The sequence below is a fragment of the Leptodactylus fuscus genome, chromosome 2 (assembly GCF_031893055.1).
Source record: "Leptodactylus fuscus isolate aLepFus1 chromosome 2, aLepFus1.hap2, whole genome shotgun sequence".
Taxonomy (NCBI): domain Eukaryota; kingdom Metazoa; phylum Chordata; class Amphibia; order Anura; family Leptodactylidae; genus Leptodactylus; species Leptodactylus fuscus.
Genome location: NC_134266.1, coordinates 261,698,037 through 261,710,259, shown reverse-complemented (window position 1 = coordinate 261,710,259; position 12,223 = coordinate 261,698,037). Strand labels below are relative to the sequence as shown.

The following is a 12,223-nucleotide window of genomic DNA, read 5'->3' as shown; positions in this document are numbered from 1 at the left end:
GCTTATCCCCCTGGCACAGGCAGATGTAAAGCCCGCAGTAGCTAGTCTTCCTGGCACAGGTGCACTTGATACACACATTACCCAGTTGCCAGGGCATCCTATCCCCTTGGCATATGACAGCCTGGTGCAGCAGGTTTGGCACAGCAGGGTACATTGCACTAGTGCCAGGCTGCATCCTGATAGTGAGCAGTGAGGAATCTCCCAGCAGCCTGTGCGGGCCTGCAGTCAGTGATACTGCAGCACAGCTCCTGTACGTGTGGTGGCGGCAGGGGAGCGGCTCCTCCAGTCCTCCTCCGCCTCCTCCTCCTCCCCCTCCCAAATTCTTCTCTCCTCCTCTGCCAGTATCTGCATCCTCGGCCAGGCAGGTAGTGTGTGCAGCGCAGGGACCATGACGGCGGCCGTACTGCTCCTGTGCCTGGCTCTGCCCTGTGCCCTGCACGCCCGGCTGGTGCAGGAGGGTGAGGATGGCTTCTCGGAGTGCAATGACTTTTTCCACCAGGGCAGTCCACCCCAGGGCTTCAGCCACCCTGCAAACGTCAAGATCTGCCAGAGGTACCAGGGGGACAAGCACTATGCCACCCTGTACAGCACCGAGCACAAGATCCCGGTGTATTCTGCATTCACATACCAGGAGGATGCTGGGGGCGCATGGGGAGACTGGATGGTGGAGCCCCAGGTAAGAGGGGGGACGGGGAGACAATGGGAGGGGAGATGGGAGACCCTGTGTGTCACTGCAATACATGACATCATCTTCTGTACAGTCTGCACTGGCACAAAGGGCCATGTACAGCCATAGAGTGGGCTATATGTGTAGTCGGGGATGTACATCAGATCTGTGTCTATATCATGTACACTATGCCCCTTCCACCCAGCCCATAATAATGCATGATCTGTGTAGTCGGGGCAGGTGCACTAGAGCTGTGTATAGTGTGTATATAATTTACACTTTGCCCCTTTAATCCATCCCATAGTAATGTATGATCTGTGTAGTCGGGGCAGGTGCACTAGAGCTGTGTATAATAGTGAGTATATAATTTACACTTTGCCCCTTTAATCCATCCCATAGTAATGTATGTTCTGTGTAGTCGGGCAGGTGCACATCTTTAGAGGGTATATATGTGATGTATACAGAGTGTACACTGTGTATACAGTGTACAGTTTGGCCCATGGTAATGTATACCCGTGTAGTCGGGGCAGGTGCACTAGGATGTGGTTGCAACATTGTTTCCAAACAAAGGTATCACAATAGTATCTATTCATATACATAGTATCAACATGGATTGCTAATTGTAGCTCTCAGGTTGGTAAGTTGATTCAGTTGAATGTTACTACCTACTGTATAAGGCAACAGAACTGATGTCATAGATAACAGATCCTTTGTGACAACTTTGCACAGACACTGACTGACATACAGGGTTGTGCAGCGTTGTATCCCCACACCAACCAGTCCAGTTCAACCAGGAACCAGGAAGATCAGGATGCCTAGTTTTGACCTAGATAGGGACAATAAACAAAAATGGGTCAATGTAAATACTGCCTTCTTGGATATGATCTCCTTAAAGAGATTTCTCCTTTTGGACAATCTTTAATATCGCCAATTGGGGTCTTCATAGACATGGTCCCCCCATGAGTCAGAGCAGCTGGTGTTCTGGCGGACTGAACATGACTATGGCCATGCCTTTGAATGGATAGCATGTAATACTACATTTCCCCTCTAGTGGCTGCTGTTATGGAAATGTGCAGCAGCACAACCTGGTGATAAGATCTGATTGTCAGTGATTTCAGCTCCTGGATCTGCAGCGATCAGCAAATTGAATGGGGTGGTTTTAGGCTAGATTCACATGTGGCTTTGTGATGTCACCCATGAAAAAATGGGTTGGGCTCTGGTTTTTGACCGAGGTTGCGGATTGTAATCAATGGAGGTTGTGAAAAAAATGGATACCACACAGAATGCAAATCCACATGGTAAAAAATATAACAGTTGTGTGAACAGGGTCTGATTCTGAAAATTCCTAGTCCCAGTGGGGCGGCCCTTTTAATCAGCTATAATCCTATATCTATATTTAATTTTTATCTTCATTTATTTTTATTTATTGTGTTTATTTTTTACTTATTGTATTTATTTTTACCTTTATTTTTTTATTTATTGTATTTTGATCTTTATTTTTTATTTTTATTGTATTTATGTTTTTTATTTTTTATTCTATTTTTATCTTTATTTATTGTATTTGTTTATCTTTAATTTTTATTATGTATTTTTTTATTCTATTTTTTATAGTATTATCTTTACTTTTTATTGATTCTATTTTTTATTTATTGTATTTATTTTTATCTTTATTTTTATGTATTTTTTATTTTTATGCATGGTATTTATTTTTATGTTATTTTTTTATTCTATTTTTTATTTATCATATTATCTTTATTTTTTTATTGATTCTATTTTTTATTTATTGTATTTATTTTTATTTTTTTATGTATTTTTCTCTTTATTTTTTATTTTTAGCTTCAGTTTATATTTGTATGCATTGTATTTATTTTTTATTCTATTTTTTATTTACTTTATTATCTTTATTTTTTATTTTTATTCTATTTATTTATTTATTTTTTATTCTATTTATTTTTTATCTTTATTCATTCTTGCTTTTTCCTCCTGTTACATGACGTATTGCAAATTCCAGCCTCCATTCTGCTCCGTGGGGCAGATCTGCAACCCTCCCTGTACAGCAGTGTAGTCATAGTCGTGTATAGATAGTATACAGAGACCTCTATCACCGTGTCCTCCCTCTTGTTGTGACACATTGTATCCATTTATTCTATGTTCTATGTATATATTTTATTGCAATGATTATGGAATACAGTGCATCACAAAGTAGGGGGGTATAAAAGCTCTAACGCCCGTCTCTCCTATTTATGGCCATGCAGATGACTGCTGGGCTGAGCTGCTTTGATGGGAGGCAGCATGTTGTGACAGGCAGAGAATACATTCCTGATGGATCAGCTGAAAAGAATTAAGTGCTTGTATCTACTGTCACAGATTTGCCTGACGTCAGCTGTGAACAAGAGGCATTGTCACCACGCCTTGCCTCCTCCTGCTGGCTGCGCGCCCGCTGCTGCTGTCATTGTACTCGCTGGTGATGAGCCGAGTATCAGAGAGTACAATGATATTTTACAGCTCTGCCCCACACAGCTTTGTTTGTACAGATATATACACCTAGGAAATCTAAGAGCTTTATAGACAGTTACTGCCTGTGGTGACAATGTATCCGTACTGTCGGGGATAGACGGTAGGGCTTCATTCAGACAAAAGTATTCTGCATCAAAAACAGAGATGTGCAAATTCTATTTCGATATTTGTGATATTGTGTGAATGAGGCCTTAGGCTAGGGATCCATGGCGATTGTTTGTTAAGCAGCGGTATATCACGTGACCCGATTATTTCTCTACATATGGAAAATGTTGCATGACCGTGGCAGGAATTCCAATACAGTCACAATTATTGCAAGTCGCACGTACAATAATTCCCATGATATTAACGTGACCATGGCGTGGCAAAAAAAATAAAATAAGTGAGGCCTTCATTTTGCAGTTTGATCTTTACCCAACTTTTTAACCTAATTTTTTAAAAATTTCTACAATTTTTATTGCAATTTTTTGTGATAAAGTGTTTTGTATAGCTGCATTTTTTAAAAAAAACTGTAAGTTATATTGAAAATCCTATGAAGATAGACGCTGATAAAAACGTACCTTGCGCATGTGGCACTTTGATAAATTCGCCACTGAACCCAAAAATACTATAGCCCCAAGGCCTGTGTTGCAATGTTCACACTAGCATTCAGGCTTCCGTTCTTTGGGTCCGCTTGGGGATCCCAAAGACGTAACCCTATCACAAGGTGCATTCACACTGAGTATACATTGACTGATTCTGAACGTTAAAACACGTTCAGAATCAGCGCGTACAAAGCATATCCCATTAATTTCAATGGGAGCCGGCATACGTGCGCTCCCCATTGAAATGAATGGGCTGCTTTTTTCCCCTATTGGTTTCAATGTGATACGCGCGTAATGGGGTTCACCCGGTTTCTGCCAGAAATTGGTGTACGTATTATGGCCACAACTGGACTTTCCGTGGGCCTACTGACCCATAGGGTATTATGGTGAGCTAAGCTTGGTTCGCTTGGCATTTGGGGAAATTCCAGCATTGTGTCTGTAGTACGGTAGGAGGAAATAATCCTTTTATTTTTATACGGGTGCGGTTATTGAGAAAGACAACAGATTTCCATGCCAGCGTCCTTGGATGTGGCCGCAGCCCTTGGTGCATAGATAGAGTTACATGTTTGTGTCACTATCCTTTTACTGGTGTGTACCAGATTTTTATCCTTTTATTCTTGAGTGTTATTGTAGCCATGACTCCAATTATCCATTTTCAAAGCTAAACATGTCCCTTATGGCCGCCCCTTCTAATGATATGTGAGACCGTATTAAATGTACTAACCCCTTTATAGAAGATAACTGAACCAAAGGTAGTGTCACTTTTAGGATCCAGCTAGACCACAATTTGGTCACTAAATACATTACAAATAAAGATTTGACAATTGATAAATTTGTATACGTAGGCCTCATTTTTCAGGACAGAAAAGTAGGCCTCATTGCCCATAGCAACCAACCAGAGCTCAGCTTCCATTTTCTAAACAGCTCTGGGAAAATGAAAGCTGGTCTGTGATTGGTTGCTATGGGCAGTAAGGTAAGCTTTTATATAGTCAGGAGCCAACTTTGGACTTGTGTTACAGGCCGCATTCATTCAATACCTCTACGGACTTTCTGTTGCATTGCCGCCATGTTTTTTCCCGCAGTGTTTTTTTTTGCTGCAGCTCCCTACGTGGGGCCTTAGCTTAAATTTATGTCATGAAAGTGACATGGGAGGCACAAAAACGCCAGTTTCGACAATTATTGCCACAACTCAAGTTGAAAAAGTCGCAAGTTGATGGTTATCAACTTTTTTATGCCAAATATCTGGCGTACACTCAATAATTTGATTTATCTTGACCAGTGTTTTGGTCTTGCAAACCCCTGCTCTGCCATGGAATGTGCCTAACTTATAACTAGTCAAGCACCTCCTCCTAAATTTGGTGTACCCTCCGGTAGGGTACATTGGTGGGCTGTGCATCTATGCCGGCCCGTAGCCATGCTGCATTCTAAATGGCCCAGATTAGTCGCTAGACTTTGTGCTACCTGCTGGGGCCGTGTGCCCATGCAATAAAATATTAAGAAATGTCATGTCTCCTTTAAAGTTTTATGAATCAGTTAGATGAGCTCAGGCACCTGGCTGGTGCCCATTTCTGGCCGCACAGAGATATCAGTCTCTTCCAAAAGTTATGTGGTTTGCTGGTGTACTGATATGAATGCCCTGGATGGGTGTGACCGCCGATGCTCCTCGGCACTGCTACATGGGGTTCCTATTAACGTATATAGAGAATATAGAAACTATTATGTAATACAAAATATAATATAAATGTTCAGGTGATCAAGTCTCGTAAAATTGGCCCAAAATTGCACCAGTTTTGCACATAAATTGGCAACATTTGTCCTAATGCCCTATCAAAGAAAACAGATGTGCGCATGGTCAAAGCTGTAAAAGTACTTTACAGGTCACACGTTGCAGAAAGCGGCCTTTTTTGTTGCAAATTTTGCACTGATTTTCAGCCAAAGCCTTGAGTGAATTCTGGAAAAAGAAAGAGGTATAAGAGTAAGTTCGCTCATTGGAATTTTTGTAGCAGAATTTGCCTCCGATTCATTCCAATAGGACGTTTCTTTTCCACCCACACCTCCCAGTAAGGTGAATTGAAATGGAAAATCTTTCTGCTTGATGGAAATATTTCCCTCGCAAAATTTCCATGCAGATCCGACCACAGAATTTTGGGTATTTTGGTCCGGAACCTGAGGCGGCTGGACCAAAAACCAGGTTAGCCGCGACTGAAAGCCGGTGCACTGCACTGACATCCAGCCGCGCACTCCGCTCCGGATTAGGCCCAATGAATGGGCCTAGTTCGGAAGGATTGTCTTCAGGACGAATTGCGAGGCGACTCGGCCTGAAGAATGAGCACCTCGTTTTTTTTTTCCGGGAGCCAGAAGAAACGGCTCCCGGAAAAAAGACCTGAGCGGCTCCCATTGATTTCGAATATGGCCTCAAAACCCTGACCAAAAAACTCCATGTGAACTTACCCTAATAGTTTGCTGCCACCAATATTAAAACAGTGGTCCAAGATCAGAAAAACTTGGTTGCTATGTTCCAAAAACAGCGCCACACCTGTTTGTTGGTTGAGTGTGGTATTGCAGCTCAGTACTTGTTACTTCCATAAAGCTGCAGTGCCAAAGTCAATCTGTGGACAGGCATGGTAGCTTTTTATTGTACAACCCCTTTAATAAATGTGGGCCTGTGGTTCTGTACTACACACTCCATTTGTGGGATTTCATATGACTCCAAATTACAGAACTATTCTTTGCTAGATGGTCCTTTAGGTTGTATGAAGGTGTAATAATACGCCTGTCTACAGGAGTCTCGCCTACATTTTCGGAGCGAGGCCTTATTTTCCATCAGGTAATTACATAGTATACACATATTATAATGGCTACCTCCATATTAGTAGATGTATAATAGCCACATACCAAGCCCTGCTGCTCACCAGTGTTATATAAGCGTCTACACCCTCCTGTGTACACACTGACATTCTGCAGCCTGTTAATAGGCCACGCTATGATCTGTGCACGCCGGACGCTGGAGGGTTGGGCTCCTCCACATGCCTGCTATTCTGCTTTACCTATCATTTGGAGAAAAGTATAACTCCTCGCCCTCAGGGCCGCAGGCGGCGAACATACGAGAGACTTGTAACTTGTACTTATGGAAATTTTCCCTTTAAGGGATTTGCGTCTAAAGTTGAAGCCCTACGATTTTATTTTCATATTACTGATATCTCCTTTGGACCTTGTGCATACGAGTGAAAAATATCTGTGTGACGGCCATATTTGTAAGGTCGGGTGCACACGGGGTTTTTTGGTGTAGGCCGCCTCAGGTTCCGGACCAAAATACGGGTAGCTGTGACTGGATGTCGGTGCAGTGCACCAGCATCCAGTTGCGCACTCCGCTGCAGATTAGGCCCAAATGAATGGGCCTAGTCGGGAGGGAGTGTCTTCAAGTGGATGTCGCGAGGTCAGTTCTTTTTTCTGGGACCCATTTGTCCCAGAAAAAGAAGCGAGATACTCATTCTTTCAGGCGGATTCGCCTCGCAACATCCGCCTGAAGACACTCCCGACTAGGCCTAATCCGGAGCGGAATGCGCGACTGGATGCCGGTGCACTGCATCGGCATCCAGTCACAGCTACCTGTATTTTGGCCTCCGTCTCAGGTTCCAGACCAAAAATCCCCGTAAGAGTTCTTAGAACAAGGGGAATTCATCACATCTTCGCTCCTGTCGTCCGTCAAAGACATTCTGCGTCTCGTAGCTTTCCGCGAATGTTGGCGGAATGGTGCAGGGACATCTCAGCCTATCCTTAGCATAAGCTATCAATGTTAGATCTGCAATATTTAATGAGTTGTCCCAAATAAATTAAAAACTTAGTACCAAAAGTCTTTAGTATACAGATGTGTGACTCCATAGTCCCTCCTTTGTCCCCTTGTTGACATATAAGATTGTGCCAGCTTTACGCCAGCCAGGAGCAGCGGCTGTAGTCAGGGCGAGGCACATACCGTGTAACCACTCAACCCCTCAGGTAGGATTAGTGTGAACAAAGGTCCCGTAAATTGCGCCAAGGCTCCTGTATACACTTCAATTGTCAAGGTTTCTAGAAGTGTCCCCATAGCACAACAGTCTATAAACCTGTGTACGGGTAAAGAAGTTGCCTGCGATTAGGAAAACCTAGCTACTGTTTTGCTGAGACAGCGCCACTCTTTGTTTGTGGCTTGGGTTGGTATTGCAGGATCACTTATTATACCTTGCACTAAGCTGTCTGGTATTTGCCGAATGATTTCAGGTTCTTCTACCTACCTAATGTCAGCATTATATATAGAATACCATGTCATGTAAAGAAAATGTATGAGCCATCGGAGTAGACTCCATATTAATGTGTTATGATGGCGTGATCCAGTAACCTGTCATCATTGGTCATTCCGTATACAGATTTCTGAATCACATTACAGTCTGTTTATTCGGTCTTGACTACACATCAGTCCTGGTATTATAAAATACTAGCAGTTACCCGCGACTTCGTCTGCGGGTTGGCGGTGGCGTTGAACCGCTTATATGTGTTGTCCCCCCATCTCTGCCTCCAGTTCCTTGTCCCCCCCATCTCTTTCCCCTAGTTTCGTGTTCCTCCATCTCTGCCCCCAGTTTCTTGTCCCCCCATCTCTGCCCCCAGTTTCTTGTCCCCCCCATCTCTCTCTTGCCCCAGTTTCTTGTCCCCCCATCTCTGCCCCCAGTTTCTTGTCCCCCCATCTCTGCCCCCAGTTTCTTGTCCCCCCATCTCTTGCCCCAGTTTCCTGTCCCCCATCTGTGCCCCCAGTTTCTTTCCCCCCCATCACTGCCCCCAGTTTCTTGTCCCCCCATCGCTGCCCCCAGTTTCTTGTCCCCCCCCTTCATCTGCCCCCAGTTTCTTGTCCCTCCATCTCTGCCCCCAGTTTCATGTCCCCCCATCTCTGCCCCCAGTTTCTTGTCCCCCCCCTTCATTTTCCCTCAGTTTCTTGTCCCTCCATCTCTGCCCCGTTTCTTGTCCCCCCACCTCTGCCCCCGTCTCTGCCCATCGCTCAAAAACAAGGAAATCGTGACCATAAATTGGCCAAAAATGAAGCATTGGATGGTAATTTTCCAAAGCCATTTTATCATTTCTTAAGAAACATATAATCTAAATAGAGAAAGAGAGAAATAATTTCAAAAATATGAATTTTGTTTTTCAACGGACCGAGCATTTTTGATGCCTATACCGCAATTGTTCCTGGATCGATACCCAAGCTGCCGAGTCAACATCTGAGACGTCCCCGGTGACGCGGGGATTGTGTAAGCTGCATTTCAGAACATTATCTAATTGCGTTAAATGGACATCCATCAGTCTGTGCCGCACCGCGCGGCCTGTTCCTGTTGTTAGCACGCTTCGCTGCTCATAGGGGGAAGCATTAGGAATTTTTTGCTAAAGGCTGTTATTGACCACGCTGTCACTCAGGAGAGCGTTTAAGTGTCTCTGTCATATTTCAAGGTCATTAGCCAAGGAGAAAAGCTAAAATCTGGTGTGGGGGAGGGGGGGTTAAGACTTCCTTATCTGAACATGGACATTGCGATCAGCTTTTATTTAGAAATTCTGCGTATTTTAAGAACACACAGAATAAAGCAAAACAGGAAAGACAGCAAGAGATTAGGATAGTCTGAAAAAGCAAAAAATATCTATTGAGATTACTATCCTACAATAATATTGCATTGTTGTTGCTTGCAGTACCACTTGTCACCACTAGCAGTAGCAAACACTTCCCACATACACTAACCCAACAGCGCCTCCAGTGACTGAAAACGTTTCAGATAAAGCGTCGACCAAATTTGGTAGAATCATTATTTTACTTTTATAACAACTTAGTAATATCTAGATTTGTATGTAGTAACTAGAATAATCCGCTTTGTAGCAAGTGTACAAATTCCCTACAGCTCCTCCACAGGCAGAACAAAGCATTGCAGAGTTCACATTGAAATGAACAGTTTTTGGTCCTCCAGATAGTGGGGCACTCTTTGTAGTGACTGTCTACTCTGGCATAAATGAAGATCCTGAATGAGAGGGTTCATTCTCTACTAAAGGGGTTTAGGATAGGCATCAATTAAAGATTGGGGGTCTAACGCCCATGGACCAAGCTGCAATACCAAGCACAGACACTATACGATGCTGTGCTTGGTAACTAGTAAAGAGGCCTCACTAGAATGCTGTAGACACTTCAAACATATGATCAGTGGGGGTCACGGGTGTCGGATCTTCACCGATCTTCAATTGATGACCTATCCTAAGGATTGGTCATCAAGTATTAATCCTGGAAAACCTATTTAAATCAGAATTTGCCAATAGGGTATTTGAACTAGGTTTTGTAAACCATACTACCCTCTTAAGAAGGTGTAGGCCACATTCCATCTGTTGTTCTGGGTGTAATGTCCTATCTGTAGATGTTTGCCATGCTTCTTGAAGTATGTCCTTGTACTGAAGTACCTTTCACAGAGGAGCCTCTTTGGCTATTTCAGGTTACTTAAAATTCTATTTTTTACATTTACTTACAGTCCCTATCTTTTGATTTTTTTTATAGGTGGACGATTCTAAAAGCAGTTTGGATGAAGTCAGCAAAGGTTCTGACGTGACAGAGAAGGTTCCTGGTCTAGGAACAAACCAGGCCTTAGAAGAAGACTATGCCTCAGCAGAGCACCAGCCTGGTCTACTCTTCCACAAAGCTCCACCAGCTCTCACCAGCTCTGTGCCATTGACACCAGACTTCAAGGAGAAATGGGCCGCAGATGTGGATCTTCTGATTAAGGAGAAGTTGTTGCCTCACTGCGAGAGTGGAGAGAACCTTCACCTTATTGCCGGGGCCGTCCCATCTAATACTAAAATCAATGATAAAGTGACTGTTCCAGAGTATGTCTGGCTTGCGGCTTGCTGTAACGCCCCAGAAGCTTGGTCCTTGGGGGTTATTAAGAGGACTGGAGATGTTGATGGATTGGAACAGGTCACCGTGGAGGAACTGGAAAACCAACTCTCTGGTGGTGTCAAGTTGTTTTCTAACCAGTGTGGTGGTGGCGCCCTCCACCCAGAACTGAGATCAACCTCTGAAGCCTCAACTCAAACTGAGGAGGAACCAGTTAAGACGCCAGGAGCATTTTCAAGATTCTTCCAGTTCCTTTTCTGTATTATATATGAAATTATCAAGAGTTTCCTGTGCCTGGTATGGTTCCTTTTCAAACAAGTCTGTAATTTGATCTTTGGACGGCTGTATTGGATCTGGACGGCGCTCACCACCTACATCTTCGCCCTAAGCAAAGTCTTGCTGAACATTCCTTGTGATGTCCTCCGTGTCTTTGCAAACATTCTTTGTGGCTTTGTACGAATCCTTAACAATGCGTTGTCAGTTGTATGTCTCATACTCAGGCTGCCAACAAGATTCCTCTGCGACATGGCCAGCTTCCCCTATTATACCATCTGTGCCATACCTGATGTTGGTATCGACATATTAAGTGGTGTCTGGGGGGTGTTCATGTTGGGGTTCTCAGCTGTGTTTGGCGCATTCGGGGGTTCGTTCTCGATGGCATCGTTTGCAGGGAGCAGTGTTTTCCAAAGGTTCATTGGACAGTCCGAGGGTTACGAAAATTGACGGGTATCGTGAAATAAGAGCCGTCGACCCAACTGCTGATTGATAGGTGTGCTTGCACCTTACTGCAAGTCATTCAGAATTCTTGTGGAATTTCTATGAAACTTCCATTTATTTTTATCCTGCTTATCGGCATTTTTCGTCAGTCCACGGGAATTCGATTCCTTTAGATGCCATGGTAATGCTGGCTTTATGGTAAATTTACGGTATATAGGAACGACCAGCTGGCGCTTTCAGTCTAATTTCTCTTTTTTATTGTGGCGGGCATAACAACTCACGTGGTGAACGAATGGTTTATGGCTCGGTGAAAATCTGAAAGTCGGCCTAATTTGGGATGATTCAGTTGAGTAGACTGAATTCAGGGAATTGGCATTCTAGGGAATGGCGTAACCTTATAGGAGTATTTGTTTGGCAGGTCGCAAAGTTCTGTAAATTGTAAGGGAGGTATGTTTGTTTTTTGGATAAAAAAAAAAATTACTATTTCTCGGAAAGACATAATATTGATTCAACAAAATGGCGGTCTTTCTGTTTCCGGGGAATTTATACCTTCTTTAAAAATGGAGAACGCATTCACTGTAGATGTTACTAGTAACAAAATAATCCTAAAGCAGCTGTTGTCGCAACGCTGCAAACCGAAGGGGTCCTTTTTTATTTTAATTATAACAAATTTTAATTCATTTAATTTGAACTCTGATTATTTGCAATTAAAATATTGTTTTTCTAGTTTTTAAACTTTTTGTTTTAAAAATCCAGTTTTTCCATTCTGTTGAAATACATCAGTGTTACTCTAAGAAATCTAAAATACAACATTTTGATTTTGGGAATTTGACAAATTTTAATTGATTT

At 43.1% G+C, this 12,223-nt stretch overlaps 1 protein-coding gene across 1 annotated transcript; it reads left to right on the top strand.

Moving 5' to 3' along the window:
• Window positions 1-249: 249 nt before the first annotated feature.
• ENDOD1 (endonuclease domain containing 1) lies at window positions 250-12,031 on the top strand. Its single transcript, XM_075266097.1, has 2 exons — window positions 250-676; window positions 10,322-12,031. Exons 1-2 carry the CDS (start codon window positions 389-391, stop codon window positions 11,378-11,380), a joined length of 1,347 nt encoding a protein of 448 aa, XP_075122198.1. The 5' UTR covers window positions 250-388; the 3' UTR covers window positions 11,381-12,031.
• Window positions 12,032-12,223: the final 192 nt, after the last annotated feature.

Coding starts and splice junctions, on each gene's coding strand:
- ENDOD1 (XM_075266097.1), top strand. CDS start 389: ATGACGGCGGCCGTACTGCTCCTGTGCCTGGCTCTGCCCTGTGCCCTG. Junction 677..10,321: donor ACTGGATGGTGGAGCCCCAG/GTAAGAGGGGGG, acceptor TTTTTTTTATAG/GTGGACGATTCTAAAAGCAG.